At 42.7% G+C, this 16341-nt stretch overlaps 1 protein-coding gene and 1 long non-coding RNA gene across 4 annotated transcripts in view; one reads left to right on the plus strand and one right to left on the minus strand.

Annotated features, from left to right (window-relative positions):
• The window catches only part of NUCB2 (nucleobindin 2), a 47305-nt gene that overhangs the window by 27216 nt on the left and 3748 nt on the right, over window positions 1–16341 (plus strand). For 2 of the 3 annotated variants that reach the window (XM_053282829.1, XM_053282830.1), the window contains 6 exons: window positions 3671–3761; window positions 7458–7516; window positions 9154–9246; window positions 10330–10419; window positions 11379–11549; window positions 12358–12439. In XM_053282829.1, coding sequence (XP_053138804.1) covers window positions 3671–3761; window positions 7458–7516; window positions 9154–9246; window positions 10330–10419; window positions 11379–11549; window positions 12358–12439 — 586 coding nt within the window. Of the gene's footprint in view, window positions 1–3670; window positions 3762–7457; window positions 7517–9153; window positions 9247–10329; window positions 10420–11378; window positions 11550–12357; window positions 12448–16341 lie in introns of those variants that run through there. The other variant, XM_053282831.1, reaches the window with a different exon arrangement.
• LOC128339252 (uncharacterized) overlaps window positions 1–16341 on the minus strand; it is a 58080-nt gene that overhangs the window by 26072 nt on the left and 15667 nt on the right. The gene's annotated exons all lie outside the window — the stretch shown is intronic.

Raw genomic sequence — 16341 nt, forward strand, 5'->3', positions numbered from 1 at the left:
GTATAAATGTTTCAAATAAATAATGATAACCAAATAACCCAATCTTAGAGAGCGCAGGAATTACAGAAGCACTCAATTCTTAACAGCACCTGCTGCAAACAACTCCTGCACCAATCCAAACCATGGTTTGACTTGGAATGCATCCAAGCAAAACAACACTCATCACCAACTACAAGGCATACAAAGCCAGCATGAGCCCAGGGACTGCGCAGGCTCTCTTCAAGCAGAAAAGACAATATAAACAACTACTTAAACATAAGGAAAGAGACTCTGTGAAAGCCACCTGGTCACACTTCATTCAAGAAGTCAGAAATAAAGACTCTGCTCTTTTCTGGCGCATCACTGTGAACCAGCCCAGCAATGGCCTGATGCACCTGGACAGCTTCATTCCACCTGAGATCAGGGAATGGCACTTTGGCAAACTGTGCAGAGGAGAAGAATCAGACCTTGGAGGCCCTCAACATGATGCAGAGGACCTGGCTGCCTATGACAACAGAAATCATGGAACTTCTCTCCCAGTGAAAACCTGGGAATGCTCCTGGTGTTGATCTCATTTCCCTAGAGCTAACTGAAAACAACTCGGCATGGTGCACCCCTATTCTGGCCTCGCTGTTCACATACATTGACAGGCACGGCCATATCCCTGGGGACTGGGGGCTAGCAGTTATTATTCCCATCTTCAAAAAAGGTAGAAGCAAACTACAGACCCATCAGCCTGCTCAGCACATTTAGTAAGCTGTATGCTAGACATCTATGCTGGAAAGTAAGGGACTGGCTGAAACAAGAAAACCTAGCAGAGGAACAGGCTGGATTTAGGGAGGGACCAGGGGCGTAACGATAGGGGGGGCAGGGGGGGCACATGCCCCGGGTGCCACCCCGGCGGGCCATGTGGGGGGCACCAAAAGGTGGCTCCCCCCGAGTGTGGCGGCGGGCGTGTGGCGGCGATTTGGCAGTGGCGGGTGGTGGCGGCGGGTCGCCCGCCGAGTGCGGCGGTGGCTGGCGTGGTGGCGATGGGCTGTAGCGTGGCCCGAGCGGCGGCAGCAGATCGCCCGCCGAAGATGGAGTGCAGGCCGCAGAGCGACGCTGAGCCTGCCTCCCGGGATGATTACCCAATCACCCCTGGTGGCGCAGTGGTAAAAACTGCCGCCCTGTAACCAGAAGGTTACAAGTTCGATCCTGACCAGGGGCTCAAGGTTGACTCAGCCTTCCATCCTTCCGAGGTCGGTAAAATGAGTACCCAGAATGTTGGGGGCAATATGCTAAATCATTGTAAACCGCTTAGAGAGCTCCGGCTATAGAGCGGTATATAAATGTAAGTGCTATTGCTATTGCTATTGCTATGGTGGGTCATCTAAACAACCTGGACTTTCATCCCCCCAAGCTCGCAGGAAAACACATCTTCATTCTGCTCTACACAATTGATGCTGCAATCCTCTCTAGGAACTCTATAGGTCTCAGACGAGCCCTGAGAGCCCTTGCTCAGTACTGTAAGGAGGCTCAATAATAAATCAGCTACCACTAAACCAAAATCATGGTCTTCATCAAGAGACCAAAGAGACATCATAGCACATAAATGGGCATACAATTGAGTCATTCAGATGCTTCAAATGCCTGGGGTTTGTCTTCCACATCTCTGGCACCAGTATGACCCATGGCAACCATGCCTCACTAAATGCCCAGCGGAGTGCCACTGCCATCCTAAAATTCTTCTGCACAAGAGGAGGATAATCATAATTATTGGAAGCCAAGTCTCTGGCCCGACTCCTCAGCTGGGCCCCTTCTCCAACTTTGCCCCTCTGGATCTTGTCCAGTCCAAGTTCCTAAGAGCAACATTTCCACTGCCCCATTGTGTTTCTAATGCTGGGTCTACGACTGAAAGCAGGCCTGGTGAAAGTGGGGGCCAAAGTATGGCTGGCCATACTCAATTACTGGCTAAGACTATCCTTCTTCCCAATGGGCCTAGCCCTAACCCTCCCAATCTACAGGATGATTACCCAATCACATGGAAATGAACTCTGGTGGTGAAAATAGCATCATTTGGGCGATCCCCTGCTTACCTCTTCTCCATGGGCTATAAGCAAGCCAGAACACTCCTCAAACGGCACATAATGGACATAGAGTGCCAAGCAGACCTAGGCAGGGTCCCGAACTTCCTTATCTCAGAAAGCCTAAGATACATAGCAACACCTGCTGATTACCTTACACAGTTTGAGGTCCCCAATCACAGAAGGGCCTTCACCTTGGCCCACTTTGGTACCCTCCCCTCGGCTATACTAGATGGAAGATACAGGAAGATCTTTTACTCAGTATGCCTGTGCCTGTGTGACACTGGGCAAGTTGAAACCACAGAGTATGTCCCTCTACCTTGCCCATTCTACAAAGATTCTTGCAATACCCTCATTCTCCCACAACTGACTAGTTTACCTGGCTGCCCTGATCTATTACTCTCCGACCTCAATCCCTCTACAACACACTACATTGCTAAGTTCTGCACAGCTGTATGTGAAATTCGCTGGACTCTGACTACCAGTAACTGCTAACTAAACCTGCTGCAGCACAGCACCTCACCTATAATCTATAGACTGTTTACAATTTTATAGTTTTCAATTTTAATTCTACAATAACTTTTTTAACTTTATAACCTTTTACTTGTAGATTTTAGCTATTTCACAATTTCAACTGTTTTAACCCATACATTTCTAATCTCTTTTAATTTGTGAAAACTTTTAGTCTCCAGTAGTGTTATACTGTAAGCCACCTAATGGCGCAGTGGGGAAGTAACTTGCCTAGGGACCAAGAGGTTGCTGGTTCAAATTCCCACTGGTATGTTTCCCAGACTATGGGAAAAACCTATATTGGGCAGCAGCGATATAGGAAGATGCTGAAAGGCATCATCTCATACTGCGTAGGAGATGGCAATGGTAAACCCCTCCTGTATTCTACCAAAGAAAACCACAGGGCTCTGTGGTCGCCAGGAGTTGACACCAATTCGACGGCACAACTTTACCAACTTTAGTGTTATACTGTAACTGCTGATTCACGGTGCTTTCAGTTTCTGTGCTCTGGCTGCCTTATGACTGCCAAATACCATAAAACAGTCTTTATAAAACTTATAGGTTCTAACCATTTAGCAATGTTATTGCTTTCTCACTGTTTATACTCCCTTGATTTTTATAGCCTTCAATAGCTGCCAGTGTAATGTTTTCTTGCCTTATGCTGGTCAAAGACTGTAATAAAGTTATTGACTGATTGAGACATATAGGAGTACTAGCCAACCCCGCACAGAGCATCTGTGTGCTCTTTGGGGCCGGCGGTTACCTCTTCCCCCCCACCTTCTGCCCCAGTATCCACTTCCAGGCCCTGCCGCCTTTCCTCCCCACCACCAATTCTGCCCCCCCTTTCTCCCCCACCCCTGGGCCTTGCCTCTGCAGCTGGGCTGGGCCCGCTGCTGCTTCTGGCCTCTGTGGCCAGGCCTGCCACTGCCGCGGTGACCAATCCTCCTGGGTGCGCCTCAGCCAATCAGGCCCATCCGCTGCCCAGCCAATCAAGCTGGGATGCACATTCCAAGACACACCCAGGAGAATTATATAGGAGTATAGCAAAATGAGATCACTTGTAATTTCTGTGTAACCATTTTATTTTGACCTAATATTTTATGAACAACTTGCAGGGAAGCAAGGACCAACTGAAAGAGGTGTGGGAAGAGGCAGACGGACTAGATCCTAATGACTTTGATCCAAAGACCTTTTTCAAGTTGCATGGTAGGAAGCATAAGATTTACTATAAAAATGAACAAACTGAGTGAACTTTGCATTGCATTTTGTGGAGGGAAAGCAGTAATATCTAAACATTCAAACACTCGTCTCTGAGGCCCATGATGGAGTTTTGGAATGATATGTGGTGTGTGGTACTGAAACTGGGGTGTTGCTATAATTGAACAAGGGGTGGGGGACAAATGTCTCGGGGTGGGGGAGGTGCACTGGCTGGGAGACAGCATGCCTTCCTGCTGGGAACAGGCAAATAAGAAAGATGGAAACATTGTTGACGTCGTATAAATGTATGAGGTGATTGTAGTAGGTATATATGTTAAAAAATGTTCCTGAGTCAGGAGGATGTGCTTGCATAAGTGTGTGTATGAAAGTGTCTGTATGCATGTGGGGTATGCAATGTTATTTGTACAGGAGTGGGAGAAGAGGCGTGCAGGGAATGTTTTGGTTTTCATCCTGTCCTTATTGTACTTCTGCAGCAAATACACAGTGGGTGGAGGGAGGAGAAGAAGGTATGAAGACCAGGGGCCCATCTTCATTTATTGTCCAAAGGCCTCCTCCAACCTTGCTACCCCTGTATAGTGAAACTGATTTTCAACTGTGCTTGTAATAACAATTTTTCTAACTGGTGGGCTTGTTGTATTTTTTTCTTCATTCTAGCATTAACAACCTCATAGAAGTGTTTTGAGTCAGTGCTGTGGGCTTCTTTTTAGCTTGCCTTTCATCCCCCTCAGAATATTGCCAAAATTGCAAAGGCTTGAAAACTAGTTTGATGATGATGATATGTGGGCCATGTAAGCAGATTGCCCAGTCTGGAAGGTGCTTTATTCGTGTTAAAAGCAGAAGTTCCACAATTGAAACTAATCTCTAGTCCAGAGTAACCGGGTCTGACCTATGTAGCTATGTTTTGTAAAGCCAACCCCCCCCCCGCAAACCCCTTTTCTGTTGTTACTGATTCTGGTGTAGGCTTTATATTGGTTTCCCTCCAAGCATTGTGAAAAACAGGCCCTAGAAATTCAAGAAATTGGCATATTGGTCCCTTTACCACCTCTCTGTGGCCTATTTGTTCCTTCTGCAATGCTCCCTAGAGTTGTATTGTGGCTCTAAATGGCAGAATGAATTTGTCAGAACCTGACAACTGTATATTAAGATGCTTTAGCAAATATGCATGGCATGATATCAACTCTGTCTGAGCAGATTTTGGCTAATATTGGCCTTTATGTTATCTGAGACAGGCAAGTAGTTCTTTCCTGAGAGAATTAGTGCTTCCCATTTCTTTTTCAGCTGTAATTAGTCACTGAAATGTGGGAAGAGTATGGGTGTTCAAAGTTTCAAACCCTCTTTTAAAAGACCTTTGTCTGAAAAGTTAATTATTAAGAGTTAAGTTAGAATAAGTTAATTGGTATCCAAACTCTTTAACTGCATTACCACAGAATCCAAGTTGCAGATTTGTGTAGCTGAGATAGCAAATATGCATTACATTCTGCTGCTTTAAGGACAGTGGCCAACATCCAGACTAACAAAGTGTGCATATAGCAATGCTGCATTCATCTAAGGGAGGGGTGATTTTCATCTGTCTCTTCTTCCTTCTATAACCTACTGTGATTCCTCAAAATACGTCCCTGAGTGCTGCAGAGCCCTCAGGGACATATTTTTGGAAGTCTTTTTCCAGGGCTTCAGAGCCCTCAGGGACATACTTTTGGGAGTCAAAGGCTGCTACAGAGAGAAGGGGGTTGTCCAAAATCATTCCTCCCCAAGAGCACGTGCTGCATGTTCATTGCACCAGAGCTTCGTTAGTCTGGATGTTGGCCAGTGATTACTGTTATTGAGAAAACATGCTGTAATCTTGTGCATGTATATTTAGCAAAAAGCCTCACTGGATAAAATTACTTTCTTCCAAGTAAACATTTGACTGTGCCTCTTGATTTGACCTTTTTAAAATGGTTACACCCCTGCAAGTACTAACAATGTTACATACAGTCAGTGCCAATTCGGGCTGAATATTCTAAAGTTCTGAATGATACTTTTGGCTTTTCTGCTTTATTGACAAATATATTCAATTATCTTGCTATACAGGATTTTTTTTAAAAAAAGTATATGATGAAACAAGTTTAGTAACCTGCTTTCCACTTCTTTTAACATGGTGACTCTCCCATGTGCTGTGAATTTGGTTTATTTCCAACTGTCAGCACATGTGCTACAAAGGGGTGATGCCTGTACTTTGGCCACCATCTTAAAATTACATGGTGAATTCCCCCAATAACAACAACAACAAACCCCTGTTGTAGTGCCCTAGAACTTCCTCTCATGTGCTCTGAATTTGGTTTGTATTGGACTATAAACGCAGATGTTGTTGGGAGGCAGTGACACAAATGCAGCCATGGTGATCTCCAGTGGTCTCTCTATTTTTTTTTTCATCTCTGTGCGGAATGAGTTTTGTTCTGGGCGGCAGTATCAAGGCAGTGTGTGCGCACATGCATTCAGAATGGGGACTTCCTGATTGGGATCTAAAAGGAACTGAGCGGACATCCAAAAACTTATGAGCGTGCACACGTGCGCACGCCTTAGAGGGAACAGTGGTGATCTCATAAGCTTTCTTCCCTCAGAAAGCAAACTAAAAAAACTTTAAAGGGAAACACTGTTCTTAACATCCACTGTAGGATTGTGGATTAGTTTCTTACATTTGGCAAAATATAAATTTGTGCCTCTTTGCTATGGAAATAATTGTTTAATTTAGTTTTGATGTGGCTAACCAGCAATGCTCAGTCTAGACATTCTGTCAGGAATATTAATAGTGAAATGGATGGTAGACTAGCATGGAAATAAGAATTAAAAACAACACATTTTTTCATTATTCTCTATTTGGCACCTTTTGCTGAGCCAGTTTTAAAGTGGGTATCAATTACATACAATAGAGTACTTTGGAAAGTGAACAGCTGTTTCTATGCTAGTTTATATAATACTAGCAAACTGGCTTTCATTGACGCCTGTAGGAAAAAGCAAGGACATACCAATAGTATTATCCAGGAGAAGAAAAGAAAGGGAAGAATTATGTCTCTCTAAACCTCCCTCTTCTGTACCCATCTCACCAATGGGCCTCTCACTATACAGTCATTCCTTGCCAACTGCAAGGTTTCCATTCTGGGAAAACCTCATGGCTGGCAAATTCGTGGCAGACAAGCCATTGAAATCAGTGGCAAACGGGGTTAGGGGGAATCATGGTTGGGGGGGGATCCTCCCAAATCACCCGGAGTGAGTAAGAAGAGTGAAGGGGAACCCCTAAAATGACCCCCTGACCCCCCAAAATCACAACACACACACCCCACCAAAATTGGGGGGGGGGGAAATCTCACTAAACTGTGGATACTCAGGTCTCATTTGGTGAGACCTGCCACAATTTCCTGGCTGCAGATACTCAAATCCGTAATTGGGAAACCCGTGGTTGGCAAGGGATAACTGTACTGTGGATTTTAAATCTTATTAAAATGTCACAGATGTTAAGATTGGCTTTGATCAGTTGTTAAGTGTGTGGTGGGGATCTCAGTGTCATGCTTTTTGCAGTATTGTATTAGATAAAGATGCTAATTAAGTTAAGATTGTAAGCTGTTACATGATGTGAATGAGTGCACTAGTTTTTCAGTGATCTGTATTTTTGTGCATTATACCTTTTTGTTTGTTTGTTTTTTACAGATGTCAATAATGATGGTTTTTTGGATGAGCAAGAGTTAGAAGCCCTGTTTACTAAAGAGGTAGATACGTGTAACTGGAATATTTCAGAACTATTCTCTACTTTTTTGAAGTATTCTAGAAAGTTTTTTTTAAAAATTGCATGCGTGATCTACATATCGGCTGCTGGTATGGCATTCTGGTGTTCTAAGCTTGCTTGTCCTAAGCCTGTTAATTTGTTTAGTGACTGACCCATGTGTTGCATAGGGTTATACTGCTGTTTCCCATCAGCCCTTGCTGCTGCAGGCACCTAAGGAGGTGCTGGCAGTCTTGTGCAAGAGCACAAATGAGCAAAAACGTAAAGTTGCACAATGGCATTTTGGAAGTACAATTTACATTGTTTCCAGTGCAAGTTGCTCTCCTGAAGTGCAGGTTTGCAACTTTAAGTATTTGCACACTTGCTCAAAACCACTGGCATTTCCTTAGATGCTAGTAGCCGCACACGACAACTGGAAACACCAGTGTAAGCCTTTGCAACATGTGGTCCACTATGTATATCTATTGTGTCCCACTGTGATGTGGCACACCAGTTCCGTGATGCACATTCACCCACAGGTGTAAAGTTAGGTCACCAGGTGCAGGTCAGGCTGCAGGGATTGATTTCTGAAGGTCAAGTGTAGTCATGGTCAGCAGGCCAGGGTCAGTTTGTGAGTGAAAAGCAGGCACCACCACGAAGTCAGTTTATGAGTGAAAAGCAGGAATCGAGATTGAGCAGGCTGAGGTCAGTAGCTGAGGAATCAAACAAGGAACAGGCAGAAGAGAGGGTCAAGCAGGCAGAGGTGAGGAACCAAGGAATCCCACAAGGGACAGGTAGAAGAAAGGGTACAGTAGGCCAAGGTCAAGTACCAGAGAATCAGATTTATGCAGGAGCAGGGCTAGGACAAGACAAGGCTTCTACAACCATGTTGCTTCAGCCAGGGACAGAACTCTACTGAGCTTTGATAGAGCCCTGCTCTTTGACTCCTGCCTCATCCCTGCAGCAGCTGCCAGAGTTAAAGCAGTAGTGCCTTATTCCGTAGGTGTTGGCTTCAACAGGGTTGAGGAGCAGACATCTCAGCCAGCTGGTCCTCAGAGGACTCCTCTGTCTGAAGATGTGCCTGCACTGTGCACGGGTTGCTGGGAGCAGCACCACAACTGCGCAGCGGTGCCATGGTGGGGGGCAGCGGAGGAGCAGGTAAGACCTCCTTTTAAAGCTACTGCTCTCTGCCCCCCACGGCTGCATGAAACACTTCATGCACATCCCTACTCTGGCACCATGCATAGATCACCATTTTCACATTGCAGTGCTTCGCTTTGCCCAGTGCTGGGAGGCAGGCTTCTTTAAAGGAAATCGAGCCCTCTTGAGCCTCTGCACCACCTTGGAAGGCATGCACAGAGTGCTGGGAAGTGTGACCCTTCCCAGCACTTTCCTCACATCTCTCTTAAAGGGCACGCCCAGTGCAGTGCTGAAAAGAACAGTACTGTATGGAGGTCAGCAACGTGGGAAATGGCTTTCACATTGACGTTTTTGTTTGGGTTTGGGGTTGTTGTTTTTAAACATAAAATGTCCCTCGCTTGAAAAATAGTGATGATCCCTGATATAGCTTAACAATACAAGGTGTGGATAACCTTTTCTGAATAAAGTCTTCCATAAGCATATTGATGACTCTGACTGTTTTAGCTAGAAAAAGTCTACGATCCTAATAATGAAGAGGATGACATGGTAGAAATGGAAGAGGAGAGACTACGAATGAGAGAACATGTCATGAACGAGGTGAGATTTATGCATCAATACTTGCTTTTTTCAAATAATTCTAAGCAACATTCTGCAAGAGATATAATGCAGTAGAACATAGGGCTGGGTTTTTAATGCACAAAAATGCTTTTTTTGTATATAGTGCCTTTTTTAAAAAAAAGAGACTTGTATTTGTCTGTATTCATGTGGATAAACATAAGATGTGATCTTGGACATGATTAGCAAGCAGTAGGTTTTGGAGTCGTGATGGTACTTTTCCCAGCTGCTGTGACAATGAAAATTGCTGCTGACATCCGCCACAATCCATTTATTCAGATGAAGCATGTTTGTGTATCTATCTATCTATCTATCTATCTATCTATCTATCTATCTATCTATCTATCTATCTATCTATCTATCTCCCCCAGAGGTGTAGCTATAATTGAGCAGATGGGTTCAAAGAACCCAGGCCACTGAGCTCCTGAGGGGCTCCCAGGTCCACCCCTCCCTATCTTCTTCACTATCTCCCTCTCTCCAACGGGCCACCAGAGAGAGAAGTGAACACGGAATCCCTCTCCCCTAGCTACGCCCCTGATCTCCCCACTTTGGGAACTTTTGATGAAAAGCGGTATTTGTTGTATTCGTATTTTGCATTAATCCATGCAAATTCTTACCAAGAACATAATCAGGATTGCTTGTATAGGGAGGAAAGAAACATTGGACTGGTTCAGATGATAATGGTGTCCTCCCAGCCCAGTCACCTGTGATAAATACATCAGTGTGTTGTAAACATGCATGTGTTTCTCTACTCCTGGCACACCCAGGCACATTCCTTTGTTGCATGAGGAAGGTGTCTCATATCAGCTGCCCATCTGCACACAGTCCAGATACTTTAAAAAAAAGAAGACTTTATTTCCCCCTCAAAAAATGTACAGTATTTAAGCAGTGCTTGCCTCACCAAGATCAAGATAACATTTCTCAATAAGTAGCCCCTAATAGGCAGGAACTTCTGTGATATATTTTCACATTCTAGAAAAGGTGCCAGTTCATCTTTTAATGCTGTATGCATATGGAAGTTCAATAACTTAAAATGTTTTTATCTCTTTGCATCTCATTTAAAAGGTTGACATCAACAAAGACCGGTTAGTAACTTTGGATGAGTTCATGAAGGCAACAGAGAAAAGAGAATTTTTGGAACCAGACAGCTGGGAGGTAATATTAACATTTTTTTAAGTGAAACATATTCAGCCATCAGCACAACCAGATCAGCCTGTTTGTCTCTAACTTGATAATTTCCTCACTTCTTTTGTTGCATTTATGTATGTGTCATTATTAATGATTTTATCAAAACAGAATCTGAACAGTGAGGACACAGTGTGTAAGCTACTTGATGGGGACGTTCTTACGGTTTGTGTAGGCATTTGAAACAGATATTCTGGCCACAGATTTTGTTGAACAGGGGATAAACTTTAATTGGAAGTAAAGGAGATACTTAGTTTCAATTATGTGGTCTTTCTTTCCTTATGTGGCCCCCTACTCCCCATCCTGCATTGAACTGAAAATTGAGAATGCTTTTATGTGTATTTGGAGCACCACAGGAAGTCTCTATAACAAGCTAGACGTGCAGTATGTGGGAATGAATATGGTGAGACAGATCCCCTACAACAAGACACACCAATTATCCTGTGTATAATTGCCCTGCTACAACCAACACATAACACATGTACGTGCACATGTACCACAGCAGGTTTCCATGCATGTCTAAATGTCTGGATCCAAGTTTGTGCACATGGAGAAGTGTATCTGTTTGGGAGGAGGGAGGAAAACTTGCTGCAGGATATTCCAGGCTGGAGCTCTTCCCCATAAATGGCTCGTTCAATGAGGAGGGTGATTTCCCTTTGTTATTTTTTTCAAAGCCAGGTTCCAGGCTATTGTCCACGTGTGTGAGCTGTATATTGCAAAGAGAAGGGTAGGAATTTTGATGGAAGAGGAGAGAAACTATGCTCCTCTTCTCCTGGTGAGAATTTCTCTCTATCCAAACCAGATCACCATCAGACACAGTGCATCTTGCAAGCCCCTTTTGATATACATGACTATATACAGTATTTGTGTGATCCTTTCGTAAACTGTCCTATTGAGCCTTGATTATTTTGTTTGTTTTTGTTGTTAAGACTCTCGACCAACAGCAGATCTTCACTGAAGAGGAACTGAAGGAATATGAAAGTCACATTTCTCAGCAAGAAGATGAACTGAGAAAGAAAGGAGAAGAACTTCAGAAACAGAAGGAAGAGCTAGACAGGCAAAATGACCATCTTCAAGCTCAGAGACAAGAACTCCAGCAGGTACCACTGTTACAGTTGTCAGAATTCCTATGATTTGGAAAAACTAATTCACTGTATTTTTAGTAAGAAATGGGACAAATCATCACAGTTATTCTGAAGGCTTCAGACAGTGTGTTAGTTGGGGCTACTGCTTAGAAGTTCTAGACCAGGCCTGCTCAACTTGGGGCCCCCAACTGTTTTTGGACGACAGCTCCCATAATCCCCAGCCACAGTGGCCAATAGCCAGGGATTATGGGAGTTTTAGGACATCTGCTGGAGGGCCGAAGTTGAGAAGTCCTGTTCTAGACATTCTTCTTGTTGTGGTGTAGGTTATCCCAGAGATGGAAAAAGAATAGAATCAACAGATACAAATGTGGATGTATTTAAAAAGTAGGAACCCACTATATTTTGTCTGTGTGCTTCAACTGGAGAATCTAAAATGTTCTTTCAATTAATTTCCATTTTGCTGCTCTCTTTTTGTATTTTTGTTGGTTGGGTGCTATCTTAGTAGGGCTACATTTGGATTATCATAGACTTTTCTCGCCTGAACTCACTGGGCACCCTCCAATACCTCTATGTCACTTATTTACATAAACAGAAGGCCCATTTGTTCATTCTCTTAATCATCTGAAACTTTTGGCTGTTCTTCCTGCTAGGAAGATACTTTACGACAGCCCCCCCCCAAAGGTGCAGTAGAGCTGTGCTTATGTTCCCATGCAAAGAGGCAACATAAGCTGTTAGACAGCATTCAGTTGTGTTGTCTGAAATGAAAACGCTGATATGGCTTGGTTTACATCTTCTCCATTACATATTTTTGACTTTCCAATAGGCTGTACAACATTTGGAACAGAAGAAGTTACAGCAAGGACTTCCTCCCTCAGGACCAGGTGGTGAACTGAAATTCCAGCCACGTATGTGAATCCTTCTTCCCTCTTAACTGACCACTGAATTCCTGTGTCTATTTTATTGTCTCTTTTAACCAGTGTAACTGAGTTTTTTATGAGCATACTCACTTGGTTAAATGTTTTCTGAAAACAGTTTAATATTTACAAAAGATAGTCTGACTCAGTCTAATATACAGTCTAGTTATTTCAAAGGACTCGACTTTTTTTTGTTCCATTTATTGGATAATTTAACATTATCTTATCTAAAACTGGGTATTTAAGCTTAATTGGGTTTATTTAGATACTAATTCATTCCCCCCACTCTGTCAAACACCATATTAAGGCACTTAAGTCATTTGGTTCTTATGTTGTTTAAAAGTTCAGAATTCACTGATAGCATTGGGCCAATCTGGCATCAATATTCAATAAGCACTACCACATTTAACTTGTGAAAACAATCCTTACTTCAATAATTGAGACCGTACAGAATGTAAAATCCATGGCTGGAAATGTATGGCAGAAACTGCTTAGGATTGTAAACTTCCTCAGCCATGAACCTTCTTCCTGCCTGAAGCCTTTGGGGAGAGAAGAAGAACCTCATAGGTGTGGGTGTCATTTTAGAGTTTGTGTGAACTCAAGCTTATGAAGCAGATCACTCAAAGGGATCCTTCTCCTTTTCAAACTGGCTTGAAAACTCAGTGGCTGACATGTTCTGCAGTGTATAGCAGGCCATTCTAAATTGCCCACGGTGCTGCAGGTCTAAAACGCACATCTTTCACAACAGGGCTTTTCCACTACTACTTACCATTGTGTGATTTTGCGTGTTTTGATGCAATTGGCATTGGAATGATGCAAGTTGTGTCGCAGTGTGCAATTGCACAACAGTAAGCAATAGCAGAACATTTCTGTTGCACAGCATCATACATGGGTGTGTATTTTAGATGCTCGCAGAAGCGCAGGCAGTTCAGAACTCCTTGCGTTATGCTGCAGGACATGTCAACCATTATGGTTAAATATGATGCCATTATGGTTAAATATGCCATCAATTTATTTCCCAAAAAGGGTTCGTTGTAGAATTGCTATCGCTGTTTGTCTTCTCTTTTATTTATTTATTTATATACCTCCCCATGTAGTAGCTCTAGGTGGTTTGACATTTACTAATGTCTCATCACACATAACATTATACTCTCAGCAGTGAATCGGATCATCCCTTGAATTTGTTACAGAGAAAAAGAGAAAGTGTTTTTCCATTATATTTTATTTTACATTTGTACACTGCCCCAAAGCTCCATCTCTGGGCAGTTTATATCAGTATTGTTTGATGTATGCAGGATTTCATTAGAAATCATCTTTTATTAAATTATATATTGTTTTAATTGTGTTTTAATTGTGTTTTAAAAGTTAACTTTTAAAATTTTAATTGATGGAATATGTCAATCTTTTTATTGGTTGTTTTTATTGTTTTGTAAAACGCCCAGAGAACTTGTGTTTTGGGCAGTATAAAAATATGTTAAATAGATAAATAGAAATAGATTAAATATCTTTGAAATTGATATTTTAACTTTCACTTTAGCTTCAGTATTAAATAGCATTGAAATTGATATTTTGCTATGTGTCTAGCCAAGCCTGCTCACAAAACCATCTCATCTGTATGCCGTGATTCTGTCAAAGAGATGTACACAATATTATACAGGTCGAGAATCCTTTATCCGGACTGCTTGGGACCAGAGGTGTTCCAGATTTTGGATTTTTCCGGATTTCAGAATATTTTCATAAATGAGATATCTTGGGCATGAAAGGTTACTGGTGTTTTTTGTTTTTTTTTAAGGTTTGATTTAAAGAATATAATCAAATAAGCATTGAATTTACTCAAACATGGCATTTTAGGTGGAAATGAAACTCAGATTTCATCATCTCGGTTGCTGAAGCCTAGGCAGCATTTCTCTCTTTCTCTTCTCATCTATTCCTGTTTGTTCGTATTTATTCTGCTAGATTATTACTCATCTGTTTCCTGTGTGCTCCTGTTATCTCCTAAACTCTTACCTTAAAAAAAAACAACACCTTCTCCTGCCTCCTCCCCACTCCTTTCCTTTCCTTCCCTCCTGCTGGGAGTGAAGCTTAAGTAAACAAAAAGCAGATAGCAAAGCCTGAGGGGAAGAACTAAAAGGAGAGCTTATGAGCTGAGGAATCAACAACAAACTACCAAAGCATACAGTACGTTGCCAAAGCACAATTATATACAAAGTGGTTGTTTGTACATCATATATCTACAAAGATTTACACACAAGGATTTGGAAACCGACAGGGTTATAAAGTATATGCAGGCAGTACTGTAACTCGGGGATGGGGGGATTACAAGGCACATCAGGTAATGGGGGTGGTGGTTTACGTCCAATGTCCATTTCCATAATTGTCCCATTGCTGGTTAGAAGAGATACACTTGTCTTTTTGCACATAACTATACAAACTTTTCCAGAAGAGATTTACTGTCTCGTCCACGTGAACCTCTTGGTCACGTCTTCCCTCTCTATTCCTATGTAGGAGCATTGCATAAATGACATACAGGTTTACTAACCTGACTACGAGAAGGAGAACGTTCCAATTCCCTAGTATGAGGGCACCTGTTCCATCCCGTTTCCTTGAAGGTTTCTTTCTGGGGACCTCGAAAAGAGGTTCTGTCGCTCAAACCCGAGGTTAGATCTTCCCAAGTCTGTTTTTCCAAATCAGGCCACTCTAACAACTTGCTTACTCCCTGCCACACTCTTTTGGCTACCACACACTCGTTTAAGAAATGTGAATGGGTTTCCCTGAATGTTTTGCCTAGCTCCCTAGCTTTCTGTTTACAGGTGATTTTAGGACACTCTTACTGGTCCTCTGGGAGCCATGGCTTAGCCGCATTAAGAGGTAGTACTTAGTGGTATAAATGCCACCTCTTTCCCCATAAATGGAAAGGGACCTTTTTCTCCTTAAAAAGAGCAATAGGGTGATTGGGTTGCAACAAGTACTGTGAAGTGCGGTGTTTGTAGCGTTTACGTTCTAAATCAGGTTTTAAAAAACCCACTTTTAGAATCTCTCCATAAATTGTTTTCCTTAGCTGCTTAACTGAGGAGGACCCTTTAAATAGATCTGGTTCAACCTTCCATTTTAAAAGTGTGAATAGCAAATCTCTCAAGTAGTCCGGGTGTTCTCTTTTTAATACTTGTGTGATATTACCGTTGAAAGATCCTTTCCCCCACCATGCTATGCCCCATGCTGACTTTCGCCAATGCAGAGCGAAAAGCGAGACCCAGGTTTTTTGCAGGCGGTTGGACATATTATGGACATTCACGAAGATCCGGGCCCTTAAGCGATTGCTCCTGCAAACTGGAGGAGGTTGAAGCTACAAGCATTTCTCTCTCTCTCTCTCTCTCTCTCTCTCTCTCTCTCTCTCTCTCTCTCTCTCTCTCTCTCCAGATTTCAGAGCTTTCCGGATTTTGGGAGTCTGGATAAAGGATTCCTAACCTGTAGTCCGTAATTGACATCATTCAAAGGAAGAACCCTGGCAAATTACAAATAGATACAATGTTTATTTGCTGACTAGTTAGGGGATAAAGTTTAACTGGGAGCAAATCATTTCTGCTTTTAAGATTATTGCCATACCAGTCTGTGAGCCAAAGTGTCAACCTCATGAAATACTTTGGAATCTACAGTTGATACTGAATCTGACAGTTTGTGGTTCATATTATACTAGTACTCTGACACTCTCTTCTTGCAGTCTTCTAAGGACAGCACAAGGGATTGGTTTTGACCTATAAAGCTTTACATACAGCATCCTTTGCTGTTCTCCACTGCAATAATTAACAATGTGTACAGACCTACCTGCATACAGGAGCCAGTGCTTTTGTTGTTGTTGCAGAGTAAGTGCTGCTGCTTCATTGCTTTAGTCCTGT

Source organism: Hemicordylus capensis, chromosome 1 (genome assembly GCF_027244095.1).
Source record: "Hemicordylus capensis ecotype Gifberg chromosome 1, rHemCap1.1.pri, whole genome shotgun sequence".
Taxonomy (NCBI): Eukaryota; Metazoa; Chordata; class Lepidosauria; order Squamata; family Cordylidae; genus Hemicordylus; species Hemicordylus capensis.